At 39.3% G+C, this 23,587-nt stretch overlaps 1 protein-coding gene across 1 annotated transcript in view; it reads left to right on the top strand.

Moving 5' to 3' along the window:
• Nucleotides 1-23,587, top strand: part of LOC139168940 (uncharacterized) — a 49,974-nt gene that overhangs the window by 24,012 nt on the left and 2,375 nt on the right. The window contains exons 11-23 of the mRNA XM_070754722.1: nucleotides 1,081-1,148; nucleotides 2,275-2,303; nucleotides 3,802-3,835; nucleotides 3,926-3,995; nucleotides 5,651-5,711; nucleotides 6,956-7,017; nucleotides 8,840-8,894; nucleotides 10,270-10,322; nucleotides 12,142-12,196; nucleotides 15,462-15,516; nucleotides 17,895-18,010; nucleotides 18,771-18,825; nucleotides 22,087-22,141. Coding sequence (XP_070610823.1) covers nucleotides 1,081-1,148; nucleotides 2,275-2,303; nucleotides 3,802-3,835; nucleotides 3,926-3,995; nucleotides 5,651-5,711; nucleotides 6,956-7,017; nucleotides 8,840-8,894; nucleotides 10,270-10,322; nucleotides 12,142-12,196; nucleotides 15,462-15,516; nucleotides 17,895-18,010; nucleotides 18,771-18,825; nucleotides 22,087-22,141 — 768 coding nt within the window. The remainder of the gene's footprint in view (nucleotides 1-1,080; nucleotides 1,149-2,274; nucleotides 2,304-3,801; nucleotides 3,836-3,925; nucleotides 3,996-5,650; nucleotides 5,712-6,955; nucleotides 7,018-8,839; nucleotides 8,895-10,269; nucleotides 10,323-12,141; nucleotides 12,197-15,461; nucleotides 15,517-17,894; nucleotides 18,011-18,770; nucleotides 18,826-22,086; nucleotides 22,142-23,587) is intronic.

Here is a 23,587-nt window from a genome sequence, read left to right on the forward strand (position 1 = left end):
ACTCGGGGCGGCTAACAGCAACAATAAAACAGTGTACAATAGTAATCTGATATTAGAAATGATTAAAAATCCATTAATGTAAAAACCAAACATACATACATACATACCATGCATGTAAAGGCCTAGGGGGAAAGAGGATCTCAATTCCCCCATGCCTGGCAGCAGAGGTGGGTTTTAAGTTGCTTACGAAAGGCAAGGAGGGTGGGGGCAGTTCTAATCTCTGGGGAGAGTTGGTTCCAGAGGGCCGGGGCCGCCACAGAGAAGGCTCTTCCCTTGGGTCCCGCCAGGCGACATTGTTTAGTTGACGGGACCCGGAGAAGATCCACTCTGTGGGACCTAACTGGTCGCTGGGATTTGTGCAGCAGAAGGCGGTCCCTGAGGTAATCTGGTCCGGTGCCATGAAGGGCTTTATAGGTCATAACCAACACTTTTTATGGCACATGACTATGCTTGGTATTTATAATCTATATTGGTGATAACAGTTTTGTTATACACTAGCAAAAATTAATAACACATACTTGATAGGTAATATCAAAAAAACATTCAAACATAAATGTCATAAAATTTATGTGAGGGATATGTTCAGCAGTGCCAAATATGACTTTCATTAAATTCTAGCAGTTGGTGCCACTTCTAGACATTTTGCACATGATTAGGTTCAATTTGGGAGAGTCATCAGTGAGATATTGACCAAGGTGAGAAGAGGTTACATATTATTGGACATTCCTATCCCCAAGGGGATGCCATATACATAGAATGCTTATTGATTTGAAGGTTATTACCTCTGTAGGTAGAGAAGAATCTTTTTTTCCCAACTGCCCAATTAGAGGGACCCTGCTAGATAGGATTGACAAGCTATTAATGTTGAATGAAAAAAGGGCTATATTTTACTGCCATGAAATTATCCTCCAAACATTGAACTTTTGTATTTAATAAAAAGATATCATTGAAAAAAAGATTTTGTAAACCAAATATATTTGTTTAAAAAACAAATAAATCAAACCCTTTTTCACATTTAAAACAAATTTTAACACATTGGTTTTTGTTTGTTAATTTTTCTCTTTCCATACTTGCTTGCAGAAGGAGGAAGTTCAACACAGAGAGTGGAACCCAAATGACAAAGTAGAATGCCCAAAAAATGAAGACATGTAAGTTGAAACATTTGTCTTTTCATTGTCATATTTTATTTATTTTATTTATTTATTTTGTCCAATACACAATGAGGATTTTAGTGGGTATATATATATAGAGAGAGTGATACCTTGTCTTACAAACTTAATCGGTTCCGCGACAAGGTTCTTAAGGTGAAAAGTTTGTAAGACGAAACAATATTTCCCATAGGAATCAATGGAAAAGCAATTAATGCGTGCAAGCCCAAAATTCACCCCTTTTGCCAGCCGAAGCGCCCATTTTTGTGCTGCTGGGATTCCCCTGAGGCTCCCCTCCATGGGAAACCCCACCTCCGGACCTCCGTGTTTTTGCAATGCTGCGATTTCACTGAGGCTCCCCTCGCTGGGAAACCCCACCTCCGGACTTCCATTGCCAGCGAAGCGCCCATTTTTGCGCTGCTGGGATTCCCCTGCTGTGATTCTCCTGCGGCATCACAAAAACACGGAAGTCCGGAGATAGGGTTTCCCATGGAAGGGAGCCTCAGGGGAATCCCAGCAGCACAAAAACGGGTGCTTCGCTGGCAACGGAAGTCTGGAGGCGGGGCATCCCAGCTGCGGCGGTGGGTTTGTAAGGTGAAAATAGTTTGTAAGAAGAGGCAAAAAAATCTTAAATCCCGGGTTTGTATCTCGAAAAGTTTGTATGACGAGGGGTTTGTAAGATGAGGCATCACTGTATGTATATGTGTGTGTGTGTGTATATATATATATTCTGTATATATATACACACACACACACACACACACAGAGTAAAATGCATGATGAAAGTTATAGAGGAGATACTCATAGTAAAATATATCTATGAAAGAATAGAAAAGAAGATATAGTAATAGAACATATCAATGAAAGAATAGAAGATGAGATATAGGAATAGAAGAAAGGTATAGGAGATATAGGAGAGCAACAGGACAGGGGACGGAAGGCACTCTAGTGCACTTGTACTCACCCCTTACTGACATGGATTAAGATTAGATAACATATTAGCAGGGTGTTAAAGTAGCAGGCAAACAACTAAGTTAGTGCTTTTTATTTAACATTTGTTCTTCTGTATTAATTTTGCTTCATTAAAATGTGTCAAAATTGAATAACATATTTTTTTTCCTTTTAGTTTTATGACCAAAGAAACAAGACATCCAGGTAAAGTTTAAGGGCTAGTCAGTTAATACAATTCTGCCCCTTCCCAAATGGAAGAAGATATTACTGCTATTGTTTGCAAAAATGTTTGTTTATTTATTTAATTTGTCAAGCATATATAAGATTACAAATACAATTATAAACATGATTGTGAATACATGAAATGTATAAACATGATTATGAATACATGAGATGGTTACAAATTGTTAGGACAGGGACAGTACACACATTAGTGCGCTGATGCACGATCCTTACAGAGGTCAACAGGAGACAGTGTAAGGCCCTAGTACCCAACATGGGGCCCATGCCCCACAGGGTGATATGGGGGAAAGTTTGGTAGGGAAGGTTTGCCTATTTGCCGATGACTCTAAAGTGTACAATAGGGTTGATATTCCTGGAGGTGTCTGTAATATGGCAAATGATTTATCTGTACTAGATAAGTGGTCAAAACAATGGAAACTGCAGTTTAATATTTCCAAATGTAAAATAATGCACTTGGGGAAAAGGAATCCTCAATCTAAGTATTGTGTTGGCAGTTCTGTGTTAGGAAAAACTTCAGAAGTGAAGGATTTAGGGGTAGTGATACCCCTGAGAGTCTCATAATGGGTGAACAGTGCAGTGAGGTAGTAGGGAAAGCAAGTAGAATGCTTAGCTGCATAGCTAGAGGTATAACAAGCAAGAAGAGGGAGATTGTGATCCCACTGTGTGGAGCGCTGGTGAGACCACATTTGGAATACTGTGTTCAGTTCTGCAGATCTCACCTATTACAAGATATTGATAAAATTGAACGGGTCGAAAGATGGGCTACAAAAATAGTGGAAGGTCTTAAGCCTAAAACCTATCAGGATGAACTCAATCTGTATAGTCTAGAAGACTGAAGGGAAAGGGGGGGACATGATGGAAATATTTAAATATGTAAAAGGGTTAAATAAGGTTCAGCAGGGAAGTGTTTTTAATAGGAAAGTGAACAGAAGAACAAGGGGGCACAATTTGAGCTTAGTTGGGGGAAAGATCAGAAGCAATGTGAGAAAATATTACTTTACTGAAGGAGTAGTAGATATTTGGAATAAACTTCTAGCAGACGTGGTTGGTAAATCCACAGTAACTGAATTTAAACATGCCTGGGATAAACATATATCCATCCTAAGATAAAATACAGAAAATAGTATAAGGGCTTGAACAAATAGAAAATTGCTACTATGTAAATGGAAATTCTGTAAAACAAGCAGTAAAAGTGTTAAATCATGAACTTCCGTGCAATCTAAGATGCAATTGACTGCAAATATTTATACCAAATATAACTTCCAGTTTAAAAATTGGAAAAGCTTGCAATAAATATAAAAATCCAGTTAAATGTTTGCCAATTTTATATAGTTACTAAGGTGCTTTATTTTTAAGGGTTTTTTTTCATTTAAACTTTTGCAATTTGATTTACCATTGTGTAAAAAAAATCTTTGTAATTTTTTGTCACTGGATGGTCTGCATTTTTATTTGTGTTTAGGTTTGGATGATACTATTTCTGACTATAGTGTAAGGTAAGATTTAAATTTTGATTTAAATTTAGAAAATTTGGGGAAAAGATAGATTCTTATTTACTTATATATATATATGCATCTCTGTTTAAGCTCTTCTGACATTATTGTCAATGATTCTTGGCCTTCAGAGGAGGATATGGTACTTTTCACCAGTCCCAAGGTAGGATTTTCTACAATGAACACTGAAAATCTCTAATAATGAGAGACTTCTTATGATACTAATTAATACTTGTTTGTGTCAAAGGAAACTTCAATTTAGATCTTAAGTTTAATGTAATATATACAGCTTGATCCGTGGTGGCACAGCGGTTAGAATGCAGTATTGTAGGTTAATTCTGCTGATGGCCAATTGGCTGCACTTTGGAAGTTCGAGTCTCACTGGCTCAAGGGGGACTGAACCTTCCATCTTTCCGAGGTCAGTAAAATAAGGACCCAGATTGTTGGGGACAATATGCCGACTTTGTAAACCTCTTAGATGGCTGTAAGGCACTGTGAAGTGATATAAAAGTCTAAGTGCTACTGCTGTCGATTGTTATAGTTAATCAGTATTCAGACTTAACAGATGAGATTCTAAATGAAATTACTGGAAAACTAAAGCGAAATATTTTAATCTGAGATTTGAGTGCAACCATGGAATAAGGATACAAGTAGAGCAGTTTAAATATCCTATCCTAGTTTTAAGAATGTGGATACTACCAGAAAAATGCCCTAATCAGAAGACATATTGTGACCTGCAACCAGAACAAAATAGTAAAATTCAGGTCTTGTTTCTAATACAGCAACATTCAAAATACTATTAACTACTTCATATGAAAGAAAATAATTCATAATATTTCACTGTGGACAATGATGAGAATTTAAAACAAATGCTTTGCTTTTTATTCTAGTTTCACAAAAGATAGGAGGGAGAGCAGGTTATTCAAGCTCCATCAATACCCACTATACAGGAAAAGAGATTAAAACATTAAAAAGAATTCATATAGTAAACAATGTAAACAGCAGTTAAGCCCATATTTTGCACCCTAGCAAAACCTATTCACGCAGCCACAGAGCTGAGCCCAGAGAAGAAATGGGCAACAGATGGTTCAATAGCAAATGCCTCTTTATTCACTGTCATACTAATAAGCACCCAAGCATATGATGTAGATTACATAAAATTGTCATTTAAATATTATGGTATAAAACTGCTCTATCACCAATAATTCTGAAATTGTTTCCATTCTCTAAATATGTGCTTTTACTTGCTTTTCTGCACTCCAGCCCTTTAACTAATTACTTGCTATTTTATTGATTGATAATTCTGCAAGTCTTCATGGTATGTAAGTATTGAAAACTAACCAGTAACTAAACATAAAATCACATAGAATAAAATACCCCAAGGTTAGAACAAAAAGTTTGCGACAGGAAGGATTTTCTAAGCTGAAGCCATTTGAAAAAGCTGTGCTGAGCTCAGGATTGAGTATGACTTCCTACTAGTATTTGGATCACTTTTTGTCATTTGAATAATATGCATAGAATTAGAATTGAAAGGGGCTATTTATTCATAAATTCAATCTCCTGCTTAATGCAATATTCCAAGCTAAAGCACCCTAGTGGCTATGTGTTTATCAATGTGGTATTATACTATGGATAAAGTTTGGACTAGATCAGGAAGATAGAAGTTCCACGCTGTTTTAAATTGCAGAATAAAATAGGAAATGGGAGGGATGATACATTTATAAGTCCAGGTTTTTTGAAAGAAGAGCAAAATGTAAAGATGGTATCGCAATGCTGGTTGCCGTGAAAACTTCTGTCCGCTTCAACTTTTATTCATAGAAACCAAAAAACCCAGATTCGGCTGCAATGAAGAAACTTCGAAAGAAGTTCCTGAAAAGATGTAAGTTGTTTGAACAAAACAAATTATGATTATTTATTTATTTATTTATTTATTTCATTCATTCATTCATTTATTTATTGGATTTGTATGCCGCCCCTCTCCGTAGACTCGGGGTGGCTAACAACAGTAATAAAAAACATCATGTAAATCCAATAGTAAAAACAACTAAAAAACCCTTATTGTAAAACTAAACATCTATACAAACAAACATACCATGCATAAATTGTAAAGGCCTGGGGGAAAAGAATATCTCAGTTCCCCCATGCCTGACGGCAGAGGTGGGTTTTAAGGAGCTTACGAAAGGCAAGGAGGGTGGGGAAAATTCTAATCTCCGGGAGGGAGTTGGTTCCAGAGGGCCGGGGCCACCACAAAGAAGGCTTTTCCCCTGGTCCCCGCCAAGCGACATTGTTTTGTTGACGGGTCCCGGAGGAGACCAACTCTGTGGGACCTGACCGGTCGCTGGGATTCGTGCGGCAGAAGGCGATCTCGTAGATACCCTGGTCCGGGGGGTATCTGGGGGACTCCACCGTCAGCCTGGCTACCTCCTCGAGCAGTGCAGGCAGGGCTGTTGATACGCAGCTGAGAGGCAGGTAACAAGTCCATGTGTACCCCTAGGTCCAGCCTCATAAGAAGGGACTCACAACCTGCAATCTCGGGAGCAGTGATCCTATGCAGCTTGAAGGTCTTCTTCTTGGCTATAATTGCCACTCCTCCCCCTCCTTCCCTGGGATCGCGGCTGGTGCCACACCTGAAACCCCGTTGGGCCCATTTCCGAGACAGGAGCTCCCCCCCCTCTGAGCCCAGCCAGGTCTCATTCACACACGCCAGGTCTGCCTCAATGTCAGGGTGCGTAGAATGTTGGGACGGGAGGAACAGCTGTGCAGGTTCAGATGGAGATTCTAAAGCACAGCTGGAAACAATTTGGAAAGCTGCAGCAGGCTTCAAAAGGGGAGGGCTTGCAAAAAGCAGTGTGGGAATTATCGTTCGGCAGTTAACAGGAACAAACATACAGGGATTCCTCAATGGACTTTTGAATCTGGAGACATTTAAAGCCTCGTTGTTTTGTATTTGATTTGGAGAACATTAGAGCTCTGAAACCCAGTCAAGAGTAATTTGCAGAAACTCGTGCGAGAGACATTTGTTGCTGGCTTCACCCATTAACCCTGACCTTTCGATCGTACACCAGGAATGAATAGTGTCTAGCAATACTTTGAATTGGCACAATTTACTATTTTATTTTATAGATAAATCAATGAAGGAAGACAAAGGTGAAGAGAGCGACACAGACTATCCGTGCTCTTCAGAAGTAGGTTTTTAAAGTAAAAAAAGCTTAAAGGGATTTAATTTGAATTGTTTTCCACACAATTACTTATAAGCTTTACTCATTTTGTATTCTCAAAGTGGCCAGTGAGAAAAATATTTTCTCAGGGAAAATATTTTTTTAATGTCAAACAATTTATTGGTATACAAAATTTTAGGAATTCATCTGCCTATTTAGATAATGTTCTACATTATATAGATAATATTTTCCATATCATTGACCTCCTTCTGTATCAACACAGAGAGGGAGAGGGAGAGAGAAATATAATAATAATAATAATAATAATAATAATAATAATAATAATAACCATCATCATCATCATCATTATCATAATATAATTTAGTATAGATAATGAGAATTAAGCCACTTTTTTGAAATAAGTGATATTTGAGGAAATTAGAATTATATAAAGGACTAATTTTATAATAACTGTATGCTTCAGACTATAAGACACACTGGAGTATAAGACGCACCTATAGTTTACATGTGGAAAACAAGGAAAAAAGTATTTTGAACCAAATGGTGTAGTAATATATTATTTAATAAAATACCAGTATAGCAGAATACTTTTTACAATCATGTACACTTTTTACAAACTGCAAACTTGACAGCTTTAAGACTTGTGGACTTCAACTCCCACAATTCCAGCCCCAGTCATGGTTGCTCAGGAATGGGAGTTGAAGTCCACACATCTTAAACTTGCCAAGTTTGAAGACACTTGCACACCTCTTCCCTAATCCAAAAGTTTTCAAACTTCACAGCTCTAAAACTAGTGGATTTCAACTGCCAGAATTCCTCTTCCAGTCGTACTAGATGGGGTATTTAGAAGGCAAAGATGCCCCCATTTTTAAGTGAAAAATGAGCCATTTTTGCCTGTTTTTTCACAAAATTGGAGACATCTTTTTTGGCCTTGCCCCATTCCCCAGGAGCTATCTGCAGGCTTCCCAGTCCGTTTCCCTACACACTTTTTGCAAGAAAAAGAGAGAGAAATGCCCATTATTTGATGATTTTGCCATTCTCCAGCAGCAAGAGCTCTCTGCAGGTGGAGGGTGTTTAGGACAGCAAAAATGGCTGCATTTGGTGTATAAGACGCACCGACATTTCCACACTCTTTTAGGGGGGGTGGAGTACATCTTCTTATAGTCCCACAAATACAGTATATGAAATGTAAATCGATATGATACAGAGTCCATAGTTATAAGTGAAGGCTTGCTCTAACGCTCTATAGTTTTGCATTATGAAATTGTCTTCATGCTTAAAGGCTACTTTAGTTATAAAGATATACATTTTGTGTTTAATAATTTTTTTTCTATGAGAGAAGCCACTAGAATGTGGCTTCTATTGGCACATGAGAATAGTGATAACTGATACTGAGAATTTTGGAAAACTAGTTCACTTTGCTTTTGGTCCAGAGTTATAATCAACTCATTTTAGGATACATTATTAGTTGGTGTGAGGTACTTCAGAAAAGAGATTTGAAATTTAACATCAGATCAGATTTTGTAAATGTTTTTTTTAAAATCACTTTATTTCCATCTAAGTTTTATACTTCAATAAATAAAAATGGGAACAACTCCAATCCTCAATATGAATGCCTGTTGAAACATTTCAGTTTTAAGTACTGTAAATGCAAACCAACCATTTCTTAAAAGCTAAAGTTACAAATTAAAATGGTTTTATGTTCTCAGTAAATAAAGCTTTTATAATATGATCGGGAACTTGTTTCTTTTTTTGTATAAAAATAAAGATAAACAAAATGGTTCTATGAGTTGTATGAATTTTTCTCACATATATGTGTTTCCAATAGACCACGTCGGAAAGCCCGAGGAAACCACATCCAGCGACTGCACCGGACCAGACAGGTAGGAGGAGAACCACCGTAAAACGGTGCCTGCCACTACCAACCCCTCCAGTCAGCGCAGAAGGATACCATTTGTTTAACCAATCCTTGTTAACAGGAGAAGTTCCTGAGGATTGGAGAATGGCCAGTGTTGTGCCTATCCACAAGAAGGGCAGTAGAGAAGAAGCTGGTAACTACAGGCCAGTTAGCTTGACATCAGTTGTAGTTAAAATGATGGAGACTCTACTCAAAAAGAGGATAAATCAGCACCTAAAAAACAATAACTTATTGGAGCCAAATCAGCATGGCTTTACTGAAGGCAAATCATGTCAGACTAATTTCATCGATTTCTTTGACTATGTCACAAAGGTGTTGGATGAAGGTGGTGCCGTGGATATTGCCTACCTGGACTTCAGAAAAGCCTTTGATACGGTTCCACATAAAGAGCTGATAAATAAATTAGATCTGACCATGACAAAGGCAACGTTTCTAAGCCCCTTAATATCTGATCATTACTCAACTGTCCTGCGAGGAAAACCATGTCGAGAGTGTGCCCCCTCTCATGGGTTAGGCTCTGAACTACTTGGGTCAGGTCCATGGTGGCCATGAACTCCTGCGCCAACCCAGAGGGTTCACTGAGCGATGGCAGATTAAACTCCCCCAAGACAATAAGTCTGGGGGACTCCACCGCCAGCCTGGCTACCTCCTCGAGCAGTGCAGGCAGGGCTGTTGATACGTAGCTGAGAGGCAGGTAACAAGTCCACGTGTACCCGTAGGTCCGGCCTCATAAGAAGGGACTCACAACCTGCAATCTCGGGAGCAGTGACCCTATGCAGCTTGAAGGTCTTCTTCTTGGCTATAATTGCCACTCCTCCCCCCCTTCCCTGGGATCACGGCTGGTGCCACATCTGAAACTCTGTTGGGCCCATTTCCGAGACAGGAGCTCCCCCCCCCTCTGGGCCCAGCCAGGTCTCATTCACACACGCCAGGTATGCCTCAATGTCATGGTGCGTAGAATGGTGGGACGGGAGGTGCAGCTTCAGATGGAGATTCTAAAGCACAGCTGGAAGCAATTTGGAAAGCTGCAGCAGGCTTCAAAAGGGGAGGGCTTGCAAAAAGCGGTGTGGGAATTATCGTTCGGCAGTTAACAGGAACAAAGATACAGGAATTCCTCAATGGACTTTTGAATCTGGGGACATTTAAAGCCTCGTTGTTTTGCATTTGATTTGGAGAACATAAGAGCTCTGAAACCCAGTCAAGAGTAATTTGCAGAAACTCGTGCGAGAGACATTTGTTGCTGGCTTGAGCCATTAACCCTGACCTTTCGATCGTACACCAGGAATAAATAGTGTCTAGCAATACTCTGAATTGGCACAATTTACTATTTTATTTTATAGCTAAATCAATGAAGGAAGAGAAAGACGAAGACAGCTCTCCGTGGGATTCGGAAGTAGGTTTTTAAAGTAAAAAAAGCTTAAAGGAATTTAATTTGAATTGTTTTCCACACAATTACTTATAAGCTTTACTCATTTTGTATTCTCAAAGTGGCCAGTGAGAAAAATATTTTCTCAGGGAAAATATTTTTTTAATGTCAAACAATTTATTGGTATACAGAATTTTAGGAATTCATCTGCCTATTTAGATAATGTTCTACATTATATAGATAATATTTTCCATATCATTGACCTCCTTCTGTATCAACACAGAGAGGGAGAGGGAGAGAGAAATATAATAATAATAATAATAATAATAATAATAATAATAATAACCATCATCATCATCATCATTATCATAATATAATTTAGTATAGATAATGAGAATTAAGCCACTTTTTTGAAATAAGTGATATTTGAGGAAATTAGAATTATATAAAGGACTAATTTTATAATAACTGTATGCTTCAGACTATAAGACACACTGGAGTATAAGACGCACCTATAGTTTACATGTGGAAAACAAGGAAAAAAGTATTCTGAACCAAATGGTGTAGTAATATATTATTTAATAAAATACCAGTATAGCAGAATACTTTTTACAATCATGTACACTTTTTACAAACTGCAAACTTGACAGCTTTAAGACTTGTGGACTTCAACTCACACAATTCCAGCCCCAGTCATGGTTGCTCAGGAATGGGAGTTGAAGTCCACACATCTTAAACTTGCCATGTTTGAAGACACTTGCACACCTCTTCCCTAATCCAAAAGTTTTCAAACTTCACAGCTCTAAAACTAGTGGATTTCAACTGCCAGAATTCCTCTTCCAGTCGTACTAGATGGGGTGTTTAGAAGGCAAAGATGCCCCCATTTTTAAGTGAAAAATGAGCCATTTTTGCCTGTTTTTTCACAAAATTGGAGACATCTTTTTTGGCCTTGCCCCATTCCCCAGGAGCTATCTGCAGGCTTCCCAGTCCGTTTCCCTACACACTTTTTGCAAGAAAAAGAGAGAAAAATGCCCATTATTTGATGATTTTGCCATTCTCCAGCAGCAAGAGCTCTCTGCAGGTGGAGGGTGTTTAGGACAGCAAAAATGGCTGCATTCGGTGTATAAGACGCACCGACATTTCCACACTCTTTTAGGGGGGGTGGAGTACATCTTCTTATAGTCCCACAAATACAGTATATGAAATGTAAATCGATATGATACAGAGTCCATAGTTATAAGTGAAGGCTTGCTCTAACGCTCTATAGTTTTGCATTATGAAATTGTCTTCATGCTTAAAGGCTACTTTAGTTATAAAGATATACATTTTGTGTTTAATAATTTTTTTTCTATGAGAGAAGCCACTAGAATGTGGCTTCTATTGGCACATGAGAATAGTGATAACTGATACTGAGAATTTTGGAAAACTAGTTCACTTTGCTTTTGGTCCAGAGTTATAATCAACTCATTTTAGGATACATTATTAGTTGGTGTGAGGTACTTCAGAAAAGAGATTTGAAATTTAACATCAGATCAGATTTTGTAAATGTTTTTTTTTAAATCACTTTATTTCCAGCTAAGTTTTATACTTCAATAAATAAAAATGGGAACAACTCCAATCCTCAATATGAATGCCTGTTGAAACATTTCAGTTTTAAGTACTGTAAATGCAAACCAACCATTTCTTAAAAGCTAAAGTTACAAATTAAAATGGTTTTATGTTCTCAGTAAATAAAGCTTTTATAATATGATCGGGAACTTGTTTCTTTTTTTGTATAAAAATAAAGATAAACAAAATGGTTCTATGAGTTGTATGAATTTTTCTCACATATATGTGTTTCCAATAGACCACGTCGGAAAGCCCGAGGAAACCACATCCAGCGACTGCACCGGACCAGACAGGTAGGAGGAGAACCACCGTAAAACGGTGCCTGCCACTACCAACCCCTCCAGTCAGCGCAGAAGGATACCATTTGTTTAACCAATCCTTGTTAACAGGAGAAGTTCCTGAGGATTGGAGAATGGCCAGTGTTGTGCCTATCCACAAGAAGGGCAGTAGAGAAGAAGCTGGTAACTACAGGCCAGTTAGCTTGACATCAGTTGTAGTTAAAATGATGGAGACTCTACTCAAAAAGAGGATAAATCAGCACCTAAAAAACAATAACTTATTGGAGCCAAATCAGCATGGCTTTACTGAAGGCAAATCATGTCAGACTAATTTCATCGATTTCTTTGACTATGTCACAAAGGTGTTGGATGAAGGTGGTGCCGTGGATATTGCCTACCTGGACTTCAGCAAAGCCTTTGATACGGTTCCACATAAAGAGCTGATAAATAAATTAGATCTGACCATGACAAAGGCAACGTTTCTAAGCCCCTTAATATCTGATCATTACTCAACTGTCCTGCGAGGAAAACCATGTCGAGAGTGTGCCCCCTCTCATGGGTTAGGCTCTGAACTACTTGGGTCAGGTCCATGGTGGCCATGAACTCCTGCGCCAACCCAGAGGGTTCACTGAGCGATGGCAGATTAAACTCCCCCAAGACAATAAGTCTGGGGGACTCCACCGCCAGCCTGGCTACCTCCTCGAGCAGTGCAGGCAGGGCTGTTGATACGCAGCTGAGAGGCAGGTAACAAGTCCACGTGTACCCGTAGGTCCGGCCTCATAAGAAGGGACTCACAACCTGCAATCTCGGGAGCAGTGACCCTATGCAGCTTGAAGGTCTTCTTCTTGGCTATAATTGCCACTCCTCCCCCCCTTCCCTGGGATCACGGCTGGTGCCACATCTGAAACTCTGTTGGGCCCATTTCCGAGACAGGAGCTCCCCCCCCCCTCTGGGCCCAGCCAGGTCTCATTCACACACGCCAGGTATGCCTCAATGTCATGGTGCGTAGAATGGTGGGACGGGAGGCGCAGCTGTGCAGCTTCAGATGGAGATTCTAAAGCACAGCTGGAAGCAATTTGGAAAGCTGCAGCAGGCTTCAAAAGGGGAGGGCTTGCAAAAAGCGGTGTGGGAATTATCGTTCGGCAGTTAACAGGAACAAAGATACGGGAATTCCTCAATGGACTTTTGAATCTGGGGACATTTAAAGCCTCGTTGTTTTGCATTTGATTTGGAGAACATTAGAGCTCTGAAACCCAGTCAAGAGTAATTTGCAGAAACTCGTGCGAGAGACATTTGTTGCTGGCTTGAGCCATTAACCCTGACCTTTCGATCGTACACCAGGAATAAATAGTGTCTAGCAATACTCTGAATTGGCACAATTTACTATTTTATTTTATAGCTAAATCAATGAAGGAAGAGAAAGACGAAGACAGCTCTCCGTGGGATTCGGAAGTAGGTTTTTAAAGTAAAAAAAGCTTAAAGGAATTTAATTTGAATTGTTTTCCACACAATTACTTATAAGCTTTACTCATTTTGTATTCTCAAAGTGGCCAGTGAGAAAAATATTTTCTCAGGGAAAATATTTTTTTAATGTCAAACAATTTATTGGTATACAGAATTTTAGGAATTCATCTGCCTATTTAGATAATGTTCTACATTATATAGATAATATTTTCCATATCATTGACCTCCTTCTGTATCAACACAGAGAGGGAGGGGGAGAGAGAAATATAATAATAATAATAATAATAATAATAATAATAATAATAATAATAATAACCATCATCATCATCATCATTATCATAATATAATTTAGTATAGATAATGAGAATTAAGCCACTTTTTTGAAATAAGTGATATTTGAGGAAATTAGAATTATATAAAGGACTAATTTTATAATAACTGTATGCTTCAGACTATAAGACACACTGGAGTATAAGACGCACCTATAGTTTACATGTGGAAAACAAGGAAAAAAGTATTCTGAACCAAATGGTGTAGTAATATATTATTTAATAAAATACCAGTATAGCAGAATACTTTTTACAATCATGTACACTTTTTACAAACTGCAAACTTGACAGCTTTAAGACTTGTGGACTTCAACTCACACAATTCCAGCCCCAGTCATGGTTGCTCAGGAATGGGAGTTGAAGTCCACACATCTTAAACTTGCCATGTTTGAAGACACTTGCACACCTCTTCCCTAATCCAAAAGTTTTCAAACTTCACAGCTCTAAAACTAGTGGATTTCAACTGCCAGAATTCCTCTTCCAGTCGTACTAGATGGGGTGTTTAGAAGGCAAAGATGCCCCCATTTTTAAGTGAAAAATGAGCCATTTTTGCCTGTTTTTTCACAAAATTGGAGACATCTTTTTTGGCCTTGCCCCATTCCCCAGGAGCTATCTGCAGGCTTCCCAGTCCGTTTCCCTACACACTTTTTGCAAGAAAAAGAGAGAAAAATGCCCATTATTTGATGATTTTGCCATTCTCCAGCAGCAAGAGCTCTCTGCAGGTGGAGGGTGTTTAGGACAGCAAAAATGGCTGCATTCGGTGTATAAGACGCACCGACATTTCCACACTCTTTTAGGGGGGGTGGAGTACATCTTCTTATAGTCCCACAAATACAGTATATGAAATGTAAATCGATATGATACAGAGTCCATAGTTATAAGTGAAGGCTTGCTCTAATGCTCTATAGTTTTGCATTATGAAATTGTCTTCATGCTTAAAGGCTACTTTAGTTAGAAAGATATACATTTTGTGTTTAATAATTTTTTTTCTATGAGAGAAGCCACTAGAATGTGGCTTCTATTGGCACATGAGAATAGTGATAACTGATACTGAGAATTTTGGAAAACTAGTTCACTTTGCTTTTGGTCCAGAGTTATAATCAACTCATTTTAGGATACATTATTAGTTGGTGTGAGGTACTTCAGAAAAGAGATTTGAAATTTAACATCAGATCAGATTTTGTAAATGTTTTTTTTTAAATCACTTTATTTCCAGCTAAGTTTTATACTTCAATAAATAAAAATGGGAACAACTCCAATCCTCAATATGAATGCCTGTTGAAACATTTCAGTTTTAAGTACTGTAAATGCAAACCAACCATTTCTTAAAAGCTAAAGTTACAAATTAAAATGGTTTTATGTTCTCAGTAAATAAAGCTTTTATAATATGATCGGGAACTTGTTTCTTTTTTTGTATAAAAATAAAGATAAACAAAATGGTTCTATGAGTTGTATGAATTTTTCTCACATATATGTGTTTCCAATAGACCACGTCGGAAAGCCCGAGGAAACCACATCCAGCGACTGCACCGGACCAGACAGGTAGGAGGAGAACCACCGTAAAACGGTGCCTGCCACTACCAACCCCTCCAGTCAGCGCAGAAGGATACCATTTGTTTAACCAATCCTTGTTAACAGGAGAAGTTCCTGAGGATTGGAGAATGGCCAGTGTTGTGCCTATCCACAAGAAGGGCAGTAGAGAAGAAGCTGGTAACTACAGGCCAGTTAGCTTGACATCAGTTGTAGTTAAAATGATGGAGACTCTACTCAAAAAGAGGATAAATCAGCACCTAAAAAACAATAACTTATTGGAGCCAAATCAGCATGGCTTTACTGAAGGCAAATCATGTCAGACTAATTTCATCGATTTCTTTGACTATGTCACAAAGGTGTTGGATGAAGGTGGTGCCGTGGATATTGCCTACCTGGACTTCAGAAAAGCCTTTGATACGGTTCCACATAAAGAGCTGATAAATAAATTAGATCTGACCATGACAAAGGCAACGTTTCTAAGCCCCTTAATATCTGATCATTACTCAACTGTCCTGCGAGGAAAACCATGTCGAGAGTGTGCCCCCTCTCATGGGTTAGGCTCTGAACTACTTGGGTCAGGTCCATGGTGGCCATGAACTCCTGCGCCAACCCAGAGGGTTCACTGAGCGATGGCAGATTAAACTCCCCCAAGACAATAAGTCTGGGGGACTCCACCGCCAGCCTGGCTACCTCCTCGAGCAGTGCAGGCAGGGCTGTTGATACGCAGCTGAGAGGCAGGTAACAAGTCCACGTGTACCCGTAGGTCCGGCCTCATAAGAAGGGACTCACAACCTGCAATCTCGGGAGCAGTGACCCTATGCAGCTTGAAGGTCTTCTTCTTGGCTATAATTGCCACTCCTCCCCCCCTTCCCTGGGATCACGGCTGGTGCCACATCTGAAACTCTGTTGGGCCCATTTCCGAGACAGGAGCTCCCCCCCCCCTCTGGGCCCAGCCAGGTCTCATTCACACACGCCAGGTATGCCTCAATGTCATGGTGCGTAGAATGGTGGGACGGGAGGCGCAGCTGTGCAGCTTCAGATGGAGATTCTAAAGCACAGCTGGAAGCAATTTGGAAAGCTGCAGCAGGCTTCAAAAGGGGAGGGCTTGCAAAAAGCGGTGTGGGAATTATCGTTCGGCAGTTAACAGGAACAAAGATACGGGAATTCCTCAATGGACTTTTGAATCTGGGGACATTTAAAGCCTCGTTGTTTTGCATTTGATTTGGAGAACATTAGAGCTCTGAAACCCAGTCAAGAGTAATTTGCAGAAACTCGTGCGAGAGACATTTGTTGCTGGCTTGAGCCATTAACCCTGACCTTTCGATCGTACACCAGGAATAAATAGTGTCTAGCAATACTCTGAATTGGCACAATTTACTATTTTATTTTATAGCTAAATCAATGAAGGAAGAGAAAGACGAAGACAGCTCTCCGTGGGATTCGGAAGTAGGTTTTTAAAGTAAAAAAAGCTTAAAGGAATTTAATTTGAATTGTTTTCCACACAATTACTTATAAGCTTTACTCATTTTGTATTCTCAAAGTGGCCAGTGAGAAAAATATTTTCTCAGGGAAAATATTTTTTTAATGTCAAACAATTTATTGGTATACAGAATTTTAGGAATTCATCTGCCTATTTAGATAATGTTCTACATTATATAGATAATATTTTCCATATCATTGACCTCCTTCTGTATCAACACAGAGAGGGAGGGGGAGAGAGAAATATAATAATAATAATAATAATAATAATAATAATAATAATAATAACCATCATCATCATCATCATTATCATAATATAATTTAGTATAGATAATGAGAATTAAGCCACTTTTTTGAAATAAGTGATATTTGAGGAAATTAGAATTATATAAAGGACTAATTTTATAATAACTGTATGCTTCAGACTATAAGACACACTGGAGTATAAGACGCACCTATAGTTTACATGTGGAAAACAAGGAAAAAAGTATTCTGAACCAAATGGTGTAGTAATATATTATTTAATAAAATACCAGTATAGCAGAATACTTTTTACAATCATGTACACTTTTTACAAACTGCAAACTTGACAGCTTTAAGACTTGTGGACTTCAACTCACACAATTCCAGCCCCAGTCATGGTTGCTCAGGAATGGGAGTTGAAGTCCACACATCTTAAACTTGCCATGTTTGAAGACACTTGCACACCTCTTCCCTAATCCAAAAGTTTTCAAACTTCACAGCTCTAAAACTAGTGGATTTCAACTGCCAGAATTCCTCTTCCAGTCGTACTAGATGGGGTGTTTAGAAGGCAAAGATGCCCCCATTTTTAAGTGAAAAATGAGCCATTTTTGCCTGTTTTTTCACAAAATTGGAGACATCTTTTTTGGCCTTGCCCCATTCCCCAGGAGCTATCTGCAGGCTTCCCAGTCCGTTTCCCTACACACTTTTTGCAAGAAAAAGAGAGAAAAATGCCCATTATTTGATGATTTTGCCATTCTCCAGCAGCAAGAGCTCTCTGCAGGTGGAGGGTGTTTAGGACAGCAAAAATGGCTGCATTCGGTGTATAAGACGCACCGACATTTCCACACTCTTTTAGGGGGGGTGGAGTACATCTTCTTATAGTCCCACAAATACAGTATATGAAATGTAAATCGATATGATACAGAGTCCATAGTTATAAGTGAAGGCTTGCTCTAACGCTCTATAGTTTTGCATTATGAAATTGTCTTCATGCTTAAAGGCTACTTTAGTTATAAAGATATACATTTTGTGTTTAATAATTTTTTTTCTATGAGAGAAGCCACTAGAATGTGGCTTCTATTGGCACATGAGAATAGTGATAACTGATACTGAGAATTTTGGAAAACTAGTTCACTTTGCTTTTGGTCCAGAGTTATAATCAACTCATTTTAGGATACATTATTAGTTGGTGTGAGGTACTTCAGAAAAGAGATTTGAAATTTAACATCAGATCAGATTTTGTAAATGTTTTTTTTTAAATCACTTTATTTCCAGCTAAGTTTTATACTTCAATAAATAAAAATGGGAACAACTCCAATCCTCAATATGAATGCCTGTTGAAACATTTCAGTTTTAAGTAAATGCAAACCAACCATTTCTTAAAAGCTAAAGTTACAAATTAAAATGGTTTTATGTTCTCAGTAAATAAAGCTTTTATAATATGATCGGGAACTTGTTTCTTTTTTTGTATAAAAATAAAGATAAACAAAATGGTTCTATGAGTTGTATGAATTTTTCTCACATATATGTGTTTCCAATAGACCACGTCGGAAAGCCCGAGGAAACCACCTCCAGCGACTGCACCGGGCCAGACAGGTAGGAGGAGAACCACCGTAAAACGGTGCCTGCCACTACCAACCCCTCCAGTCAGCGCAGAAGGATACCATTTGTTTAACCAATCCTTGTTAACAGGAGAAGTTCCTGAGGATTGGAGAATGGCCAGTGTTGTGCCTATCCACAAGAAGGGCAGTAGAGAAGAAGCTGGTAACTACAGGCCAGTTAGCTTGACATCAGTTGTAGTTAAAATGATGGAGACTCTACTCAAAAAGAGGATAAATCAGCACCTAAAAAACAATAACTTATTGGAGCCAAATCAGCATGGCTTTACTGAAGGCAAATCATGTCAGACTAATTTCATCGATTTCTTTGACTATGTCACAAAGGTGTTGGATGAAGGTGGTGCCGTGGATATTGCCTACCTGGACTTCAGCAAAGCCTTTGATACGGTTCCACATAAAGAGCTGATAAATAAATTAGATCTGACCATGACAAAGGCAACGTTTCTAAGCCCCTTAATATCTGATCATTACTCAACTGTCCTGCGAGGAAAACCATGTCGAGAGTGTGCCCCCTCTCATGGGTTAGGCTCTGAACTACTTGGGTCAGGTCCATGGTGGCCATGAACTCCTGCGCCAACCCAGAGGGTTCACTGAGCGATGGCAGATTAAACTCCCCCAAGACAATAAGTCTGGGGGACTCCACCGCCAGCCTGGCTACCTCCTCGAGCAGTGCAGGCAGGGCTGTTGATACGCAGCTGAGAGGCAGGTAACAAGTCCACGTGTACCCGTAGGTCCGGCCTCATAAGAAGGGACTCACAACCTGCAATCTCGGGAGCAGTGACCCTATGCAGCTTGAAGGTCTTCTTCTTGGCTATAATTGCCACTCCTCCCCCCCTTCCCTGGGATCACGGCTGGTGCCACATCTGAAACTCTGTTGGGCCCATTTCCGAGACAGGAGCTCCCCCCCCCCTCTGGGCCCAGCCAGGTCTCATTCACACACGCCAGGTATGCCTCAATGTCATGGTGCGTAGAATGGTGGGACGGGAGGTGCAGCTTCAGATGGAGATTCTAAAGCACAGCTGGAAGCAATTTGGAAAGCTGCAGCAGGCTTCAAAAGGGGAGGGCTTGCAAAAAGCGGTGTGGGAATTATCGTTCGGCAGTTAACAGGAACAAAGATACAGGAATTCCTCAATGGACTTTTGAATCTGGGGACATTTAAAGCCTCGTTGTTTTGCATTTGATTTGGAGAACATTAGAGCTCTGAAACCCAGTCAAGAGTAATTTGCAGAAACTCGTGCGAGAGACATTTGTTGCTGGCTTGAGCCATTAACCCTGACCTTTCGATCGTACACCAGGAATAAATAGTGTCTAGCAATACTCTGAATTGGCACAATTTACTATTTTATTTTATAGCTAAATCAATGAAGGAAGAGAAAGACGAAGACAGCTCTCCGTGGGATTCGGAAGTAGGTTTTTAAAGTAAAAAAAGCTTAAAGGAATTTAATTTGAATTGTTTTCCACACAATTACTTATAAGCTTTACTCATTTTGTATTCTCAAAGTGGCCAGTGAGAAAAATATTTTCTCAGGGAAAATATTTTTTTAATGTCAAACAATTTATTGGTATACAGAATTTTAGGAATTCATCTGCCTATTTAGATAATGTTCTACATTATATAGATAATATTTTCCATATCATTGACCTCCTTCTGTATCAACACAGAGAGGGAGGGGGAGAGAGAAATATAATAATAATAATAATAATAATAATAATAATAATAATAATAATAATAATAACCATCATCATCATCATCATTATCATAATATAATTTAGTATAGATAATGAGAATTAAGCCACTTTTTTGAAATAAGTGATATTTGAGGAAATTAGAATTATATAAAGGACTAATTTTATAATAACTGTATGCTTCAGACTATAAGACACACTGGAGTATAAGACGCACCTATAGTTTACATGTGGAAAACAAGGAAAAAAGTATTCTGAACCAAATGGTGTAGTAATATATTATTTAATAAAATACCAGTATAGCAGAATACTTTTTACAATCATGTACACTTTTTACAAACTGCAAACTTGACAGCTTTAAGACTTGTGGACTTCAACTCACACAATTCCAGCCCCAGTCATGGTTGCTCAGGAATGGGAGTTGAAGTCCACACATCTTAAACTTGCCATGTTTGAAGACACTTGCACACCTCTTCCCTAATCCAAAAGTTTTCAAACTTCACAGCTCTAAAACTAGTGGATTTCAACTGCCAGAATTCCTCTTCCAGTCGTACTAGATGGGGTGTTTAGAAGGCAAAGATGCCCCCATTTTTAAGTGAAAAATGAGCCATTTTTGCCTGTTTTTTCACAAAATTGGAGACATCTTTTTTGGCCTTGCCCCATTCCCCAGGAGCTATCTGCAGGCTTCCCAGTCCGTTTCCCTACACACTTTTTGCAAGAAAAAGAGAGAAAAATGCCCATTATTTGATGATTTTGCCATTCTCCAGCAGCAAGAGCTCTCTGCAGGTGGAGGGTGTTTAGGACAGCAAAAATGGCTGCATTCGGTGTATAAGACGCACCGACATTTCCACACTCTTTTAGGGGGGGGTGGAGTACATCTTCTTATAGTCCCACAAATACAGTATATGAAATGTAAATCGATATGATACAGAGTCCATAGTTATAAGTGAAGGCTTGCTCTAACGCTCTATAGTTTTGCATTATGAAATTGTCTTCATGCTTAAAGGCTACTTTAGTTATAAAGATATACATTTTGTGTTTAATAATTTTTTTTCTATGAGAGAAGCCACTAGAATGTGGCTTCTCTTGGCACATGAGAATAGTGATAACTGATACTGAGAATTTTGGAAAACTAGTTCACTTTGCTTTTGGTCCAGAGTTATAATCAACTCATTTTAGGATACATTATTAGTTGGTGTGAGGTACTTCAGAAAAGAGATTTGAAATTTAACATCAGATCAGATTTTGTAAATGTTTTTTTTTAAATCACTTTATTTCCAGCTAAGTTTTATACTTCAATAAATAAAAATGGGAACAACTCCAATCCTCAATATGAATGCCTGTTGAAACATTTCAGTTTTAAGTACTGTAAATGCAAACCAACCATTTCTTAAAAGCTAAAGTTACAAATTAAAATGGTTTTATGTTCTCAGTAAATAAAGCTTTTATAATATGATCGGGAACTTGTTTCTTTTTTTGTATAAAAATAAAGATAAACAAAATGGTTCTATGAGTTGTATGAATTTTTCTCACATATATGTGTTTCCAATAGACCACGTCGGAAAGCCCGAGGAAACCACATCCAGCGACTGCACCGGACCAGACAGGTAGGAGGAGAACCACCGTAAAACGGTGCCTGCCACTACCAACCCCTCCAGTCAGCGCAGAAGGATACCATTTGTTTAACCAATCCTTGTTAACAGGAGAAGTTCCTGAGGATTGGAGAATGGCCAGTGTTGTGCCTATCCACAAGAAGGGCAGTAGAGAAGAAGCTGGTAACTACAGGCCAGTTAGCTTGACATCAGTTGTAGTTAAAATGATGTAGACTCTACTCAAAAAGAGGATAAATCAGCACCTAAAAAACAATAACTTATTGGAGCCAAATCAGCATGGCTTTACTGAAGGCAAATCACGTCAGACTAATTTCATCGATTTCTTTGACTATGTCACAAAGGTGTTGGATGAAGGTGGTGCCGTGGATATTGCCTACCTGGACTTCAGCAAAGCCTTTGATACGGTTCCACATAAAGAGCTGATAAATAAATTAGATCTGACCATGACAAAGGCAACGTTTCTAAGCCCCTTAATATCTGATCATTACTCAACTGTCCTGCGAGGAAAACCATGTCGAGAGTGTGCCCCCTCTCATGGGTTAGGCTCTGAACTACTTGGGTCAGGTCCACGGTGGCCATGAACTCCTGCGCCAACCCAGAGGGTTCACTGAGCGATGGCAGATTAAACTCCCCCAAGACAATAAGTCTGGGGGACTCCACCGCCAGCCTGGCTACCTCCTCGAGCAGTGCAGGCAGGGCTGTTGATACGCAGCTGAGAGGCAGGTAACAAGTCCACGTGTACCCGTAGGTCCGGCCTCATAAGAAGGGACTCACAACCTGCAATCTCGGGAGCAGTGACCCTATGCAGCTTGAAGGTCTTCTTCTTGGCTATAATTGCCACTCCTCCCCCCCTTCCCTGGGATCACGGCTGGTGCCACATCTGAAACTCTGTTGGGCCCATTTCCGAGACAGGAGCTCCCCCCCCCCCTCTGGGCCCAGCCAGGTCTCATTCACACACGCCAGGTATGCCTCAATGTCATGGTGCGTAGAATGGTGGGACGGGAGGTGCAGCTTCAGATGGAGATTCTAAAGCACAGCTGGAAGCAATTTGGAAAGCTGCAGCAGGCTTCAAAAGGGGAGGGCTTGCAAAAAGCGGTGTGGGAATTATCGTTCGGCAGTTAACAGGAACAAAGATACAGGAATTCCTCAATGGACTTTTGAATCTGGGGACATTTAAAGCCTCGTTGTTTTGCATTTGATTTGGAGAACATAAGAGCTCTGAAACCCAGTCAAGAGTAATTTGCAGAAACTCGTGCGAGAGACATTTGTTGCTGGCTTGAGCCATTAACCCTGACCTTTCGATCGTACACCAGGAATAAATAGTGTCTAGCAATACTCTGAATTGGCACAATTTACTATTTTATTTTATAGCTAAATCAATGAAGGAAGAGAAAGACGAAGACAGCTCTCCGTGGGATTCGGAAGTAGGTTTTTAAAGTA

This window comes from Erythrolamprus reginae, chromosome 6 (assembly GCF_031021105.1).
Source record: "Erythrolamprus reginae isolate rEryReg1 chromosome 6, rEryReg1.hap1, whole genome shotgun sequence".
Lineage (NCBI taxonomy): Eukaryota > Metazoa > Chordata > Lepidosauria > Squamata > Dipsadidae > Erythrolamprus > Erythrolamprus reginae.